We start from the raw sequence: 18,511 nt of genomic DNA, 5'->3' as shown, positions 1-18,511 counted from the left end.
AAATGTTGGCGAGGATGTGATGAAAAAGGTACACTCATACATTGCTGGTGGGACTGCAAATTGGTACAACCATTATGGAAAGCAGTATGGAGATTCCTCGGAAAACTGGGAATGGAACCACCATTTGATCCAGTTATCCCACTCCTTGGTTTATACCCAAAGGACTTAAAATCAGCATACTATAGTGACACAGCCACATCAATGTTTATAGCAGCTCAGTTCACCTACTCAATGAGAATATTACTCAGTTTTAAGGAAGACTAAAATTATGGCATTTGCCAGTAATGGCTGGAGTTAGAGAATATCATGCTGAGGCGAAATAAGCCAATTCCACAAAACCAAAGGCCAAATGTTTTCTCTAATATGCGGATGCTAATTCACAATAAGGCGCTGGGGATGGGGTGGGTGGGACTAGGGAAGAACACCATTACCTTAGATTAGGCAGAGGGAAGTGATGGGAGGGGAGAGAAGGGGATGTGGGCATAGGAAAGATAGTAAAATGAAACAGACATTATTACTGTGTGTGTGTGTGTGTATATATGTGTGTGTGTGTGTGACTACATGACTAATATGATTCTGCAACATTTACACTCAGAAAAATGAGAAATTATATCCCATCTACGTATGATATATCAAAGTACATAAATGCATTCTATTGTCATGTATAACTAATTAAAACAAATTAAAAAATACTGAGACAACGAACCACATACGTGGGAAAAAACAAATTACAGCTCTACTTTATACACGCAGTCAGCTCTGCTCTAATGCTTGTTTTGAAAACTTGAATGTATTAGAATGCAATTGTTATATTAAATAAATGGAAACCACAATGAGGTTTGTCTCACCTGTTAGGATAGCTATTATTAAAAAAGCAAAGGTTAACAACTGTTAGTGGTATGTAGAGAAACTGGAATTCTTGTTCTCTTGGGAGGAATGTAAAATGGTGCATTAGCTATGGAAAACAAGTGGAGGTTCCTCAAAAAACAAAAAACAAACATCCAAAATAATTAAAATCAAGATCTGGAAGACATATACACACTTCCATGTTCACTGCAGCATTTTTTACAATAGCCAATAGAGGAAAATGAACTAAAAATTCTACCTATAGATGAATGGATATAGAAAAACCAGGCACATATATATGATGCAACAGTATTTAGTCTGAAAAAAGAAGGAAATCCCGCATATATAGCAATGTGGATGGACCTGGAATACATTATGCTAAATGAAATAAACCAGTCATAAAAATACAGATATACATGATTCTACTTATATGAGGCATCTAATATAGTCTTACTCTCAAAAGCCCAGAGTGGAATGGTAGGTTGCAGAATAGGGAAGGAACTTGAGGGGGCGGGGGCGATGAAGAAATAAGTTGCTGTTCAATGGATATAAAGTTTTAGTAATGCAAGATGAATAAGCCCAAAAGATTTATTGTACAACATTGTGCCTATAGTTAACAATGATGTAATAATGGAGTGTAGCTCTTGTATCAAGTATTAACACAATAAAAACAGATATATTAGGGAATAATTTGAATTACAATGAACATTGTGTGCTTAAGCTCTATTTAATTCACAAGCAAGGCCAGATTATATGAGGCAAGTAAGATGTCTAGAGACACTGAGAATGAATATCGCCTTGGTGCATTATCCTAGTCCTAACTCTACCTCAAATACTATGTAAACACAGAAAATTACCCATCTGTACTGAGCTTCATAGGAATGCACAAACACATCTCAAACATCTACCTAATTAGAATATTCTCTACACCAGAGAAGGTGCTCACCCTCATTAGCAATGGGGAAAATGCAAATTAATATCTGAAAGAGATGCACATGTATGCACATATGTTATTAAACATGTAGAAGATGTGTACTAACAGGAATTTTTATACTGCCAGTAGGGGGGCTCATGGGTTACGCAAGAACCCTCACTTTGGAAAGCAATTTGGCAAGATCTATTAAAGATGAAGATATGCATTCCACACAATCATGTTTTGATATTGTTAAGTTCTACCCCTACAGAACTTTTGCACACATTTACAAGAATAAAACTATAATAATATTTACTGCACCATAATATATAAGAATGAAAACTGGAAAATTCTAATATGCATTATTCATACCATGAAATACTAAATAAAAACTGAAGTAAGAACTACAACTACATATAACATGAGAAAAAAATCCAAAAAAAATACAATGTTGAACGAAAAAAGGAAGCTGTAAAATTGTACATGCAATATAATACAAGTATATGAGACAAGTACAACTACATGAAAATTTAAAAGATACTACATATTATTTATAAATGAATGCATAAGTAGTAAAGTATAAATAAAGAGAATTATAAAATTCAGTTTCAGAATAATGGCTTCCTCAGCAAGAAAGGAAGGGAATGAGATTAGGAAACATGTAGGGAGATTCAACTGTATTTATAATACTTCATTTTTAAACTAACATGGGGGTATACAAGTGTTTTATTGTATTTTTCTTTATATTCTTCTGTCTTCATAAAATATTACAATTAAGAATGAATAAATTTTTCTGTTTAATGTGAATAATAAGTTTATATGCACATCAAGTGATGGCACATATGTACACTCACACGTACTATAAACTATGAATAATACTAAGGCCACCAAAACTGATAGGGTTAAATGACAAATGAAATTTTAAGCAGAAAAGCAAGAAAAACAATTATAAATAGCAGATTAGCTTTCTTTTTAGTTGGGATAAAAAATACACAGTAAATTTAATAAAATTTATATCACTTTGGCTTACAACTATTTACCCTGAAAGACATTAAGAATTTATGTTCTTTTTTATATTTTTATTGTTTTCTAAACAGATGAACTTGTATTAGATTGTAACAAAAAAAAAATCCCTATGAGGCTTGAAGAATTGTCACTAGAAAAGTATGATTCATTTATGATCATTTTTTAATTTATCAGAATATTCAGTCGTGAGAAATTATTTCCTTTTGATAACTAGAACAACCAGTAAATAAGCCAGAAAAATAAAAATGGAGTGACTGCACATAACAAAGGAGAAGCATATAGAGATTACTATTCCTGATATCTTGGAAAACTATAAACAATAGAAAAATCCTAAAATTGACATGTTTACTGACTTGAAGCTGATCAAACTTTAGGAGCAAATATTACAATAGACTATAGCTTACAATCATCTAAAATTTAAAGATTAATTTTAATTATTAATATGTAAACATCTAGAATAGTCCAAAATACAAGTAATAATTAACTTTTTTGTGACTAACAGACTAATTTTAATTTTCTATACAGGAGTCTATGCTTCACAGATGAGTCCAAAGGTGAAATACTTCTGTATACTATTGAAACACATAAAAAGTTATGAAGTAAATATATTAACATATAATCAAGAACATCATTTCATTTATGATTAAGACCTCTGTGGCTTAATCACCATCATTTCCCCATTTCAGTGGGTAACAATTCAGTGGTCATTTATCTTGATTCTTCCGTACTAGTACATCAACATGAAAATACTATATCAATACTATCTGGGCTCAAAATTATTAAAGAAAATCTAATGCGTTCTAAAAATCTACAGTTTTCAATCTATCAAGTCCTTTAAAGACTACCTGCAATCCTCCTGTCTATGGCATAATCTCCGTCATTCCCAATAATTTTTTGAATCTTCACTAGTCTCTAACTTCAACAATCTTGTTACCTTGTTGTCTTCCGTACAAGAAAGCAAACCTTGATTTTTTTGTATAACTCCACGGTACCACACATTAATCTCAGAGATTCCCTTATATATTGGTGGACAATATAATTCTTCTTAAATCCCAGGCCAAAAATTTTTGCTTCTTTGCTTTGGATCCAATTTCCTTCTGCCTCTTTGGAAACTTTCTCCACAGACAGCTCCTATCCCCTCTTTCTCCCTCTTCTGACTTTTCCCACTCAGCATATTTCAACACCATCTTTAAACTCACATACTCATTTTCTCCTCTGTTCTCGTTTTTCTGACTTAGTCTTACAATCTTCTTCCTCAACTCTTATTTACTTCCCAACCTAGTACAATAAATAGGTCTTCCTACTTCAATGTGCCCTCAAAAAAGTTAACACTCATTTAAACCCATTAATTTTCAACTTTCCTGTTCTGGGAATATTTCAATACAACTGATATAGGTACATTAAAATAGGTTGGAAATTATAATCTAGAGCATATATATAATATCAATAGAGTTAACATTATTATAATTTATAGTTATGTTCCTATTATATAAATATATTATATAATTACATTATATATTATATATCTACTATATACTATATTAAATTTTTATAGGTGTTTCATATATGGGATGGTGGGACAAAATGGATTAAATTTCATTAATTTAGAAAGACTTAAGTAGAAAACAGATACTGTAAAAAATCATATACAACTTTCCCTCATTATGACAGAGTTCTTTTTATAAAGTAAGAAGATATATTACTAAGCTATATGTAAGAATTAAAACACATTTAAATTTTAAGGCAAAATCTAACTTTTTTATCCATTTTACTTATTTTGAGAAAGTATTTTCAAAGCAATGTATCTTTGGTGAATGTTAGATCTTCACCTATCAGGAACTTAGTACAAAAAGCCTGAGTGTTCAATGCTATGGCTATCTGAGAGTCATGCTTTTGTTTCATTTAAGATAACCCACAAAACCCACTATTTTTCTTTTACGAGCTTTTCTAGAATTGTGATATATACTAAATTGTGGATGAACTTTTTCAAACCCAATCTCAACTTGTTCTCACAATTTCTTTTGTTTATACATTTTCTTATCTCCTGAAACCAGGCCAGTAGATTCTGACATTATTTGCTGTGACATCTTAGACAATTAAAATAAAACCCTTAAATTGCTTATCTTAGAAATGAGAATTCATTTATTCAAAAAAATATTGGTGGCCTACTTCGTATGTGCTAGTACATATAAAGTGGTAAGTAAAATAGTCAAAGTCCCTATGTTTGTGGAATTTGGAGTCCCGAGAAGAGACATACAGTAAATGTGGTAAAAACCATGAAGGAAAGAACCCAAAACTATGAAAGCATGTAATAGGGGTGCTCTTTAAAATAAAGGAGAATTTCTCCAAACAATAACATTTTTAGCATATGAATGAAATTTACTCTAGGAAAGTTAAGAAAGCTATCTAAACTGGATGAACATCATATACTACAGTCAGAAGGACTCTGGGAATTTTCTATGTTGGAGGAACTGACTACATCAAGTTGGTATTTATGAAAATAGGAGGTAAAAGCTACATAAGACTGAAAGGGTAGACTAGAATCAAGACTATACAGTCTTTAAGTATCTTTGAAGAAATGATAAAAGATTTTATCCTAAGTGTACTAGACACTACTGAATGATTTTCAACAATGAAGAGATATGTTTGATTTAAATTTCATGAAGATCACTGGAAATACTTCACAAGATTACTGGGAGAATCACATGCTTTTGAAAAGCTTAGTAAATAACAAATCTACATAAAGTTATATTACTAAGAGTAAAAAGGTCTAAATGGTATGGTGCTGAATATTTAAAAGGCCTCAAAAGACCACAGTTTTGTTGTGGGCTGGATGAAATAATTTTCAATGGCTCCAGAAAAGCTGAGGGCATCTGAGTCAAATTTAAGACATTCTTTAAATGCAGTAAAGCTATCATAAGAACTAAAAAAGTTAAGATTTTCATTGTGGAGGCAAGGGAGGGTAAAACAGAAGAATATCACCCTAGAAGCAAATTTAAGAAAGATATATAGGGACCAATATATGATTCAGAAATAGTCCTGGATATAACAGTTTAAAAACAATGTGAAGAAATCCCAATAGCAGGATTTAGGAAGCCAAAGTGGTATAAAAGGAAGATATATACATCTGTCTTTCTTCCTTCCCGGGGTTTCTTTGCTTCCTTACTTGTAGATATATATGACACTGTGTGTATGTGTGTATTAATTTGTACATGTTTATGCTGACAGCTTCCAGATAGATGTTCCAGGGTAACTAACACATAAATATAATATTGCTTATTTTTGAAAATCCTACCTTTTTCTTTGCAGAGTAGGCATATTATATATAAGCTCTAGTTTATAATTTCTTATACATAAGAAAATACACAACAATCTCAGCCTAATACAATGTAGCACATTTAACTTTAGAAAAATATAACTACTTTGTGTAGAATTAAGAGCATGAACAATTTTGGATATTAATTCACTCTTTTGACTAATTTCCTTATTTAATGAAATATCTAAAACTCTGAATTTCATTATTTCAGTAAAACTTAACCAAAGAAAACTGAATTATTTTAAAATAAACCAATGGCCTGGTTTATCTTCAACTGTCAGATTTCAAGCATTTCTAACCTATTTTCTGTTCTCCATATTAACTCCATCAGTTAGCAAGAACTAATTTTTATGACCTCTTTTCAAATCTAAACCAAGACAAATAGGCAACTTGAGAAGGAGGTCAGAGTATGTTTGTTTTATAAACTATGCATCCAGACTACATATATGTGATCACTGATAGCTTAGATATGTGTGCCTCCCTCTACTAAATATATCCTGTACCTCTATCTGACATGTAAATTTGGATAAGCATATGTGAATCAAGAAGGAAACATTAATTAATAATGTATGATTTTTACTATATAAATTTCCTGAGCTAATGTGTTTAATTGTTTTACAGTAGAAAAATGGGGGACGGAGGGTAGGAGGGAAATAAGGAAGGAAGAGAAAATAACGAAAAAAAAAAAAGGGAGGGAGGGAGAAAAAACACTAAGAAAAATTGGGAATTTCTCAAAACAAAATGTCCTTACAAGCAAATTTGCTTTAAGAAAAAATTGTATCATATGCTGGCACATATTATAATTCTGAGAATAATAAACATTCATGTGCATACCCAAACTATGTAGCTAAAGAAAAAGAAAATTATTACAAATATATAGATACCTAAACATCCCTCTCTTTGCAACTGTTTCCCAGAATTCAGCACTTACCTTTTATATTTTTCTTACATAACTATTTCCATGAACGATATACATATTAGCTTAATTTTTCTTTCTTTTTTTTTTTTTTTTTAAACCAGGGATTGGACTCACGGGTGCTTAACCATGGAGCTGAATGCCTACGTCCCCTGCTTAATTTTTTTTTTTTTTTATTTTGAGGCAGGGTCTTTCACTAAATTGCTTAGGGCCGCTTAGTTGCTGAGGCTGGCTTCTGGCTTTGAACTAGCGATCCTCCTGCCTTAGCTTTCCGAGCAGCTGGGATTACAGGCATGTGCCATCATGCCTGATTCATTTTGAATGTTTTCAGACATTTACATGGTATCTGACTGCCTTTCCACTTGAAAGATTAATTTAGGTTTAACCCCCTTGTAGCATGCCATGCCATTTTCTAGGTGCAGAGTTTGTTGTACTACCTTCTTCCATACACACTGTAAATGTCTTTTTGATAATTAGCATATTTACCTATATTCTTAAGATAGTGTTTGTGCCTTTGGGGCATAAGGATAAGAGTTGGTGAGAGATCTGTGGGTTAAATGACATACAACATTCACTGAGTAAATATTACCATACCAGATATCTTTAAGAAAAGAGTGGAGGAGATTTCCATGAGAGACAATAATAAGACAAATTGCTAAAAAGAGGAGTATGCTATTTATAAGAGCTAATGAAATGTTGACACATATTTAAGAATATTAAAAAATAACATTTCAATATAATAAGAAGGCCAAAACAGACTTGAAAAATAACTTGATGGAAGACTCATTACTTTCAAATTTCAAAAATATGGATAGACATATATTTTAACGGAATAGAGTGGAAAGTCTAAATATAAACCTTTACTTTTATAATCAACTGACTTTTGAGCAGAGTGTCAAGACAAGTACACAGGGAAGAATAGTCTTTGATACATGGAGCTGATAAAACTGGATATCCACATACAAAAAAATGAAATGACCACTTCCTCATACCACACCCCCAAAATATTAACTTAGCTGGATCATAGACTTATATATGTTAAAAACATAAAATTTATAGAAAATAAGGAATATGTCTTTATGATCTTGAGTTAGGCAAAGGCTTCTAATTCATGACACACAACATGATGATGACAAAATAAAAAAAACTGAACTGCATTAAAATAAAAACTTCTGTGCTTCAATGAACACAAAGTGAAAAGAAAACCCACAGAATGGTAAAAAAAAATTGCATATCATTTATTTGATAAGTGACTTGTACCTAGAACATATAAACTCTTACAACTCAATGATAAAAAGAAAAAAAAATCAGATTTTTAAAATAGTCATAGGATTTGGATAGACATCCAAAGATATACAAATGACTAAGGAGATGAAAAGATGCTCAACGCTTTAATCATCAGTGAAATGAAAATCAAAGTTACAATGAGATACCAAGAGATACCATTTCACACCCACTAACAAGAGTATAATAAGAGAGACAGATATTAACAAGTGCTGACAAGAATGTGGAAAAACTGGAACCCTCATACACTACTAGTGGTAATGTAAAATGGTATAGTAGTTCCTCAAAAAGTTAAACCTAAAGACCTAGCAATTCCTCTAAGGTATACCTAAGAGAAATGAAAACCTGCACATGAGACGTTCATAGGCGGATTATTCACAATGGACAAAAATTTGAGGGCTGGGATTGTGGTTCAGTGGTAGAGCACTTGCCTAATATATGTGAGGCACTGGTTAGATTCTCAGCACCAAATATAAATAAATAAAAAATAAAGGTCCACTGACAACTAAAAAATTTGAACTTAAAAAAATTTGAAATAAAAATGATAAATTATTGAATCTATATAACCAATGGTCAGAAATAAAAAGAAATGATATATGCTACAAGATGAACATTAGCATTATGCTAAGTGAAAGAACTAAGAAACAAAAATCACACATATGATTCCATTTAAATATCGAGAATAAGCAAATTCATAAAAACCGAAATTAAGATTCATGATAGCCTACAGTATAAGAGTTTGGGGAGAAATGAGAGATGACTGTTGGTGTGTAGGAGGTTTTGTTTTAGGATAATGAAAATATTCTGGAATTGATTATGAATTGATTATGAATACTTCAAATAGGTAAACTGTATTGTATGTGAATTAAATCATAATAAAGTTGTTTATATACATATGAAAATGTATATATAATTTGTTATCATGTATGTATTTCTTTAAAAAGCAAAGAGTGAAGGGGCCATAGATCTGGATGAAATTATTGAGAATGACTTTATTGAGATTTTTTGTGTGGGTTTTGTTTTATTTTGTTTTAGTACTAGGGATGGAACCCTAGGGGTGTTTAACCACTGAGCCACATCCCTAGGTTCCCTTTATTTTTTTATTTTGAGACAGGATCTCATTGAGTTGCTGAGGCTGGCTTTGAACTTGTGATCCTCCTATCTCAGCCTCCTTATCCACTAGGATTACACATGCGCTGACCCCAGCTTGAGCTCAGTTTTGAAGTAAGAGAAAATCAGGAATCGGTAAAATGTATATGAAATAATAGGAATGATGTATAAAGCCAATAAGGCAAGAAAAGGTAAATAATTTGTGGGAAGTAGGAAAGCATAGGTTAACAGACAAGGAGACTTAGAAATTCTATAGGTTCCTCATAACAGATAAAAATATTTATCTAGTATGGCAAACCTGTTACTTCTTGATTTCAATACTTCTGGGTATTCAATGCTCAAAAAGTTGCTCCCATAATCTGGATATAAATCTCTCATGCACAGGAAGGCAATATAGCTAGTTTACTAAAAATGCAGGTTTCAGGGTTGGACTGCCTAACTTAGAAACTCACTGACCAAGTATATGACCGTGTATACTTAACTCTGCAACCTCAGTTTTTGTATCTGTACAATACCACCACTTAAGCAGGGAAAGAGAGAGAGAGGGAGAGGGAGAGGGAGATGGAGGATAAATCCTTCCAAGGTATACTCCCAGGGACTTACTTCTTCCAACTAGGTCCCACCTTCCCCATAGTCTATTTAGCTATTAATGGATTAATCCACTGATGATGTCAGAATCCTCAAGATCCAATCACTTCCCCAAAGCCCCAACTCTGAAAATTGCTGCACTAGAGACTAGGTCTTCAACACCTGAGCTTTTGGGGGACATTCCAGATCTAAACCAAACAAATAGTAAATGAGCAATATTTTTGTAAACCACAGCCACAACTATATGGTACATGTAACTACTTAGCTGTACTTTCTAACAAGAATAGAAAAATTCTTCAGCTTGAAAGCCATAAAAATAAATGAACATAAAGCTGGGTGTATTGGTGTACACCTATAAACCTAGTTACTAGGGAGGCAGGAGGATCACAAGTTTGAGAACAGCCTTGGCAAGTTAGTAAGACCCTGTCTCAAAATAAAAAATTAAAAAAGGTCTGAGGATGCGGCTCAGTGGTAGAATACCACTGGGTTTAATCCCCTGTAACATGGATACCATACCACAAAATATATCTATAGATTTACACCTATATATAGGTATTATAGATACAACATTTTCCATCTTTATCAAAGATAAATCTCTTCAATAAGTTCTAAAACCACAATTGAAAATAGAAAACAATAAGTCATTAAAAGTTTATTTTACCATAATAAAGAAACCTAATGCTCTTTTACACAAGCAATTAATTTTGGCTCTAATGCTCTAAGGTTTTGATTTAATTGGCTCCCTGGAACTATGACTAGCCTGGCTTCAGAGACACTTTTGGGCTTTTTTAGTGAGATCCTTTGACTTCTTTCACAAAAGAAGTCCTTTCTATGGGTGTGTCTCTAAGGGTGGGAATTATCACACTAATACCTGGGTCTTCTCAAAATTAAAAGGAGAGTGGAAGGGATGGTTAGCATTCTTAGCTCTCTCAGAATAATTAGTAATTACTTCCCTCTCTTTTTTTGGAAAGCTATAAAGAAAACATGTGGAATCTTAGTCATGAATGTAGTAAAAGTGGGCTGGGGTTGTAGTTCAGTGGTAGAGCACTTGTCTAGCACACGTGAGGCACTGTGTTCTATTCTCAATACCACATTATAAATAAAGAAAATAAAAGTCCACCAACAAATAAATAAATACATACATATATATATATATGAATGAAACAAAGATGGGTTTTCTATCTTAGAACACAAGCTGAATAAATTTCCTTCTTATTGGAGACCTGTTTTTTTCTTTTTTGTACTAGGGATTGAACTCAGGGGCACTGAGCCACATCCTCAGCCTTATTTTGTATTTATTTAGAGACAGGGTCTCACTCAGTTGCTTAGTGCCTCGCTTTTGCTGAGGCTGGCTTTGAACTCAGGATCCTCCTGTTTCAGCCTCCCAAGAGCCACTGGATTACAGGAGTGCACTATAGCACTTGGCTTGGAGACATGTTCTTGATCCTTTCCTCAGGTACTTAATTTTAATCTTATCTAAAAGAGAGGTCACTATCTATCAATATTATGATGTGGCTTCTAAATAGTGACTTTTGTGTAAACTGGATAATACATTTCCTGTTTAAAGAATAGATGTGAGAAAGAATCTGGAGAAATTATTTCAGGGCAATAAATGAGTCAGAGTGTGAACTGCATCGGTAACTGAGGAAATGAAAATAAAAGACACAAACTGAACTGACATTACTCAGGGAAGAAAAAAGAAAAAATCTATGTGGAGACTAAAGAGGATGTGAAATACTGTTTGAATTACATTTGAGTAGTGATAGCATAAAACTATTTTTAATACTAAGGGAAAATTGACAGTATTTATAATTTTAAGATTATAACCAGGTATTCATACTAGCTCTGAAATCATCAAACAAAAAATGAGGTAAATAAGGACATGTACTTTAAGGACACACAAGTGTAAAACATTTAAAATAGTGACTAGCACAGAATACCACTATCAGTAAACATTTTTGAATGTTTATTATCAATAGTGAACCACAGGCAAGCCAATTTTTTTCTCTGATTCCTCACCTATAAAGAAATATAAATATATATTTTGATCCTTATTTTGAGGATAAAATCAGAAAATATGTGTAATCAACTTAAGATGTTTTTAACCTTCCCCTTACTTCTCTGCCAATATACCGGTAGTTTCAACTTACTTTCCTTTTTTTCCTTCCTGTCCTTTCCCCTCTTCTCCCTCTTTCTCTCAGACAGAGTCTCACTAAACTTGGCCAGGCTCGCTTTGACCTTGCCATCCTTCTGCCTCTGCTTCCTAAGTAGCTGGGATTACAGGAGTACACGAACACATTCATCCCAACTCATTTTCATCAATAATCAAGGCTTTTTTTGGTTTACTTTTTAGTTGTAGATGGACACAATACCTTTATTTAATTCATTTATTTTTATGCAGTGCTAAGATTGAACCTGGTATCTCACGTGTAGGCAAGCAATCTACTACTGAGCTATACCAAATAATTAAGGCTTATTAATAAAGTGATTCTCAAAGTGAGGAAAAAAAATCTCTCTAAACAAAATGAACATATCCAATGACTAAGATAACAAAATTGTTAAATCAGCAGTAATGCTACTGGGACTGTCATTTTTTTAGAAAAACTAAGGAGATCCTAAGACTATACCTATACCTTCCACTGTCTTAAAAATGTTCTTCAAATTAAAAAAAATTCATTATATGAAGTATTTTTGAAAAATATCAGTTGATAAACATGGAACATAAAACACCAAATATTAATAACTGTGTTGTTTATACTGGATTAATTCTAGGGATTCGTAGTCCAAAAAGAGAACTTCATGTACCTATAGCTTACAGTAAGCCAATACTTTTAAATTATGAACAAAATACTGAAACAAAATACCCTAAAGATCTTACTACCTTCTTGCTGTGTTATCTTTGTAAAATACTATGAGAAAAAGGCATATTGCCACTAATAAAAGCTTATGCTTATTGATAAAACAATTAAAATTTAGAAGCTCAACAATAAGTGATCCCAGATTCTTTTGTTTGAAGGTATTTTCAGAACAAAATTATATCTGTTCTATATATTCAGTTATTCACCTATCAGTCTTTAAATATGTTTTAATTTCCAGAAGCAAGATGTTAAGATTTCCCACATACTCCATCATATCTAAATTGAACAGTCACAAGAGACAAGTGTGGGATAAAATGGTAGAATTCTGCAGCTAAATATAAAATAGACTTCCTTTAAAGAGGAAAAAAAAAAGTCCTTCTTTTTCTTTTTTTACAGTTAAAACTCTCTTAAATGAATCTTTAAAATAAGAGCAAGTTTAGTTTAGCGAGTTAAGGGAATGAACCAAAAAACCAGACCACTTAGGGTCAAATCCCAGCTGAACCACCATGTGAACACCTCCCTGAGCCATGGATTCTTATTTTGTCAAATATGAAGTGCCCTGAATTGTGATGAAGAGTAAACAAATCTGTCTCTATGTGTATAACAGTAATTGGCACATAGTATTTTTAAATGTAACATTGTAGGTCATGCCTGACAAACTTATTATTTATTATATTTATGTACAAGCAAGATTAGTAACTAACATAGAACTATTCTGTAAAAATACCTTGCGTGTGCTAATAGGAAAATAGTTCAAAATCAAGTCTGAATGTCACAAACTACATAAATGAAATCACTGACTAGTACTGAATTTTCTTGGCTAAATAGGGTATATTAATCCTGGATTTACTAATGAACTTACAGAAAAACGCTTAAAGTATGAAAAAAAATGCTTTTCTAGATGTTTAAACAACTAAATTGTGAAAAATGTGTTTTAATGGCATTATTTCTGTCCTTAGTTTCACCCATTTACCAGTATTAAAAAGTTTTGCTGTCTTGTTTCATTTCCTGTAAATAGCATAAGTATCCTACTTAGTAGTAAACACCCTGGCACAACTAAAATTAATTTAAATAGTAATGTATAATTTTCTTAAGTACATACTAAACAATTTGGAACTCATGTTAGGGTATAATTTCCCTTCACATTATTAACTGATTTATGATTATAAAGTTATTTTCTGTGTCACTCAAAGTGACATAAACATAAGGGAACAAATAAAACCTTAAAGATTTCTAAGTAAAATTGCGAAATAGAGGGAAAGCTCTAAAAGCTGAAATCAAGGGTTCCTATTTAAAACTTCACTTATCTTTGAAATTCTTTGACAATTCATTGAAACAAAAATAAAGACATATTAAATGATTCTTAAATACAAGTTAACAAACATTACTTTCCAAAGTTACCTAAAACCTAACAGAGTTACTATGGGTTACACAAAAATGACACATAATATTTAGCTACACATTATCATTAAATATAATCAGACATAAATATTACTGAAAATGAAGCTAGGCAAGGTCATACACACACACTTGCAATCCTGGATACTCAGGAGGCTAAGGCAGAAAGATGACCAGTAGTACAAGGCCAGCCTGGACAACTTAGTGAGATCCTGTCTCAAAGTAAAAATTTAAATATAAAAGGCTGGGATGTAGCTCAGTAATTGCCTTTCAGGTCTGAGCAAATTCAAACCCCAGCACCAAAAACGAAAACAAAACAGAACAAAAAAATTACTGAAAATGATTGGTAGATGAATGCCATTTAGTAAATTGGGGAAAATAAAGTAGTGATTTCATTTTGATAAATGTTTATTTGTTCTCAATAAGTCTATTTTAAAAGAAACCTCCAAACCAGTAACTTTCCTTGTAACTCATCTGTTTACCTAGATCAGTCTTAGAATTTTGAGATTTTTAAGTCTTTTTTGTATAGTTTCTAAATTCTAGCTTAATCTTGTTCATGATTTTCTGAATCTCATTATAATGCAAACAGATCAACAAATAGCATAATGAGACTACTGACTTACTTCCTTTGCTAATTGGTGTTACTTTCCTCTCTACTACTTCACAGTGGTATGTGCCTCTTCATCTCAGACTTACCTAATTTACTTTCACCTGTAGAATATCGGTTTATATATAAAAATCATTCACTGCTTACAAATGAGCAAATTCTGGTATTCATGCAAGATCAAATAAATCTTTATACTTGCCTAGGTACTAGAGTTAGTTACTAGAGGTCTAGGAAAAAGTCTTATTTGCAAAGTGCTCAAGAACTAATTTAATCCATTTGATTCTAACTCTAAATACCTGTATTAAACTCTCAAGAGTAAATAAACTTTATGATAAACCTACCATTTTTTATTAGCAGCACAGTCTTTCTGAGATGGTTTTCTGTATGTGGTAAGGAAAATATTCCACTTTTGTTAAGGGTAGTTTCAGCTCTAATATGACAGGATTTGCCCAAATACCTATTAAAGATTAATCTAGAGACTTACAGAGTGGCCCTAAAAATAAAAACTTTCTAATGAGTTTCAAAAATTCGCCTAACAACTAAATTATTTTTATTAAATATTCCTATCAGTTCTGTACTCATGAGTTCATTATATAATTTCTATTTATCAGATTATTTTCCTTTATAATCAAGTTTTTACTTTACACTCTTTTTTTTGGACAGGTTTCACCTGCTAATTGGCGAGCAAAGTGGCTCATGGATAAACCAAATTGGTTTCTGAAATTCCCGAATACCTTTTTTGCCTGTATTTTTTCCTTTAAATAAAAGAGAAAACTAATGTGTGGATCAAACTTGCAAAATTTCCACAGATACCTGAATATCTGTGCCCTGTTTTCTTTTCTTTAAAATGAAAGTATTGAAATGACTCGAATATGGACCTACTCTAAAAATGATTCTCAGTAACTTTGCCAAAAAGCAAAAATACACTCATTTGAAAAATACCAAACTTCAATGCCTCAACATATTGCTTCTATCATACTGTAAACACAACCAATCATTACTCAATATACCCAAAACATGACATTAATATATAACTCAAAGATTTATATTTTATGGATATCCACATTTATATTTTAAGACACAGTAACAGGGTGAGTGAATTAAATTTTTTAAAAGATATTCTTTTGCAGGGCTAAGTTTGTGGCTTAGTGGTAGAGCGTTTGCCTAGCATGTGTGAGGCACTGGGTTGGATTCTCAGCACCACTTATAAATAAATAAAATAAACATCCATTGCCAACTAAACAATATTTAAAAACATAAAAAAAGATATTCTTTTGCATACAATAAAGAAGGCCTGATTTCATCTTTAAAAATTTACAGGCCAAGGTAAACATAGGTGTCCTAGGAAATGCTCAAAATCTCCTCAAAAATAAACATCTTAGGAACAACATTCCAGTATGAACAAAAATGATTATTAAGTCATTTGTAAGTCTATATTTGCTGTATAGCAACAAGTGTATATTGCACCCTTAGGGATTTTCATTACAGAAACACAGTATGTAGCATAACAAAGTACGAAAAAAAGTACTAAGGCTTAGATCAAAGTACTTAAATTCAAGTCCCAGATCTGCCAACTATTAGCTTATTTGATAACTATTCCAATACTATAGCATTTGGTCAGGAGTCAATGGCAGAGATAAAAAGGTAACTAAGACTATATTTCATAGGTATTACATGTTTTGGAATATTTGATTGAATCTAAATATAACCCCTGTAATAAAATTGTTAAGGTGCATTCTATAAATGAAGACACTGTGGTGCAATGACTTACATGAATTTGCCTCAAAGTCATATTGCAAGTTAAGTGATGGAATAAATTAAGTGAAATAAGTCTAAATCTTATTATATTCCTTCCACTAAGTCACACTGGAGTATAAGGGGGAAAAAAAAAAAAAACACTGTGAATTATATATCACTGTTCTGATGACAGAGGGACGTGAAAATTTTTTATTATAATGAAGAGGCACACTATCCTTCTTCCAAAAAGTATTTTCCCTTTATGTTAAATATTCATGTATTCAAGTTATTCTGGATGTCCCTTGATGTGGCTGCAAGTATTAAAAGCTCCACACACTTCCTTCAGTATTTTAAGTACAGTATTTTATAAGTTTGAATATTAGCAAGTTACTTAAGCCTCAAGTAGACTTATCTACTTTTTGCAGGCCTATGTTATCCTTCAAACAGGAGGGAAGGGCTGCACTTCTAACAGAAACACTGCCGGCTTCTACCAAGCCTCCACTAGAGCACCAGACCACGTGGTATCTCTCTTAAGCTTAAGGTTCCCTACTCCTCTCCCTCCTTTTCACAAGGACCTGGAAATTAAGGTTTCTTTCTCTTAAGTAGAGCCCTGACACATGCCACCTGTGTAGTACAGACCGCAAACATCCTGCAGCCTGACTCCCGGAAGCCTACCAGAATCAGAATAAAGGGGAACTTGGATGCCGACAATGCCAGGAAGGGATGATTGGAAAAGTAAAGCGAATGAGACTACGATAAGCTATGGGACGAGGACCTGTCAAAATAGTGTAAAACCCACGCCGAACGACTACAACCTATCCTTCGGGAAGGCCTGAGGTGGGAGCGGCACTACGGAAGGAAGGAGGACGAAGGGACCCGCACGAGCTGCCGACGCCGCTCCCCACATACCTCTCAGCATGCACCGACAAGCCAAGAACCCTAGCCCTCATCTCGGGTCTAACCTTTGCCCCAAAATCCTGCTGCCTAAGGCGGCCGCCGCCGGACCTGCCCGCACCTGTCACTACAGAAACACACCAGCCCGCGGTTCCCGCCCAGTCCTCCACCGTCCTCAGGCAACTGCAACCACCTCAACATCTTTCCCCTACCAGGTGTCCCCTTTCCGGAGCGAGGTTTTCAGCAGCGTCGCGATGTCAGAACGCTGGGTGTCCAGATCCGCCGCTCCGCCTTCCGCCATCTTCTTCCACTAGCGGCAGCGGAGGCGGCAGCTACGGCGGCGGCACGCCCAGAGCATTGTGGGAATGGCGTCCCGCGGCCCCTCCCAGTCGGCAGGTCGAAACCAAAAGAGACGCGGGGGGAGGGGGTGCCTCGGGACAAGAGGAAGCCTCGGGGGTGGACTGGGTGCGCGTCTGTGGTCTGCTGCCCCCCATCGGTCCCCGCCCGTCCAGCATCTCGCCTGGGCCTCCTCCGGGCCCGGGACCGCCGGCTTTTAACTCTGGTGGCTGAGGGCTCGGGCGTTCTGCGCTTCAGCGGTGCCAGGGCCAGTCCAGCCTCGACTTTGCCTACCCCTCCTTTCTTCCTGCGGACGCCTGAAAAACCCTTATTTGCGTATTCACTCACGCTTGAGGGTGGGGTGGGGCGGGGAGTGTGGGGACGGCTAAGATATGGCAGAAAATTTACAGCTCCGTGACTTTGGGCTTTTGGTTGCGAGTTGCAGAACCCAAACTCAATGATTACTGGCACAAAGAACAATCCGAAACCGAACGTTTGGCCGCAGTGCCCTTCCTAGGTTCCTTCCAGCTCCCTTGCTATAGGTAGGGACCTTTTTTACAGGCTCTTTGTGACGCCTCCTCAGGCACACCTAGACAACTAAGCTGCAGTGAAAAACATGTCCCAGTTCCTCCGTGAACAGGGAGTAAAATCATGTATTGAATCATGACAGGTACCAAGGGGA

At 34.2% G+C, this 18,511-nt stretch overlaps 1 protein-coding gene across 2 annotated transcripts in view; it reads right to left on the bottom strand.

Moving 5' to 3' along the window:
• The window catches only part of LOC124107713 (ubiquitin carboxyl-terminal hydrolase 15), a gene marked incomplete at its 3' end in the record, with an annotated part of 108,825 nt that extends 90,962 nt beyond the window's left edge, over positions 1–17,863 (bottom strand). For both annotated transcript variants that reach the window (XM_046465878.2, XM_046465879.2), the window contains 1 exon segment: positions 17,706–17,863. In XM_046465878.2, the coding sequence (XP_046321834.1) occupies positions 17,706–17,794 (89 nt within the window).
• Between the last annotated feature and the right edge of the window lie 648 nt (positions 17,864–18,511).

Source organism: Marmota monax, unplaced genomic scaffold, assembly GCF_021218885.2.
Source record: "Marmota monax isolate L192 unplaced genomic scaffold, Marmota_monax_Labrador192_F-V1.1 WCK01_AAM20220418_F8-fsc00304, whole genome shotgun sequence".
NCBI classification, from domain to species: domain Eukaryota; kingdom Metazoa; phylum Chordata; class Mammalia; order Rodentia; family Sciuridae; genus Marmota; species Marmota monax.
This window is presented reverse-complemented; position numbering and strand designations above follow the sequence as displayed.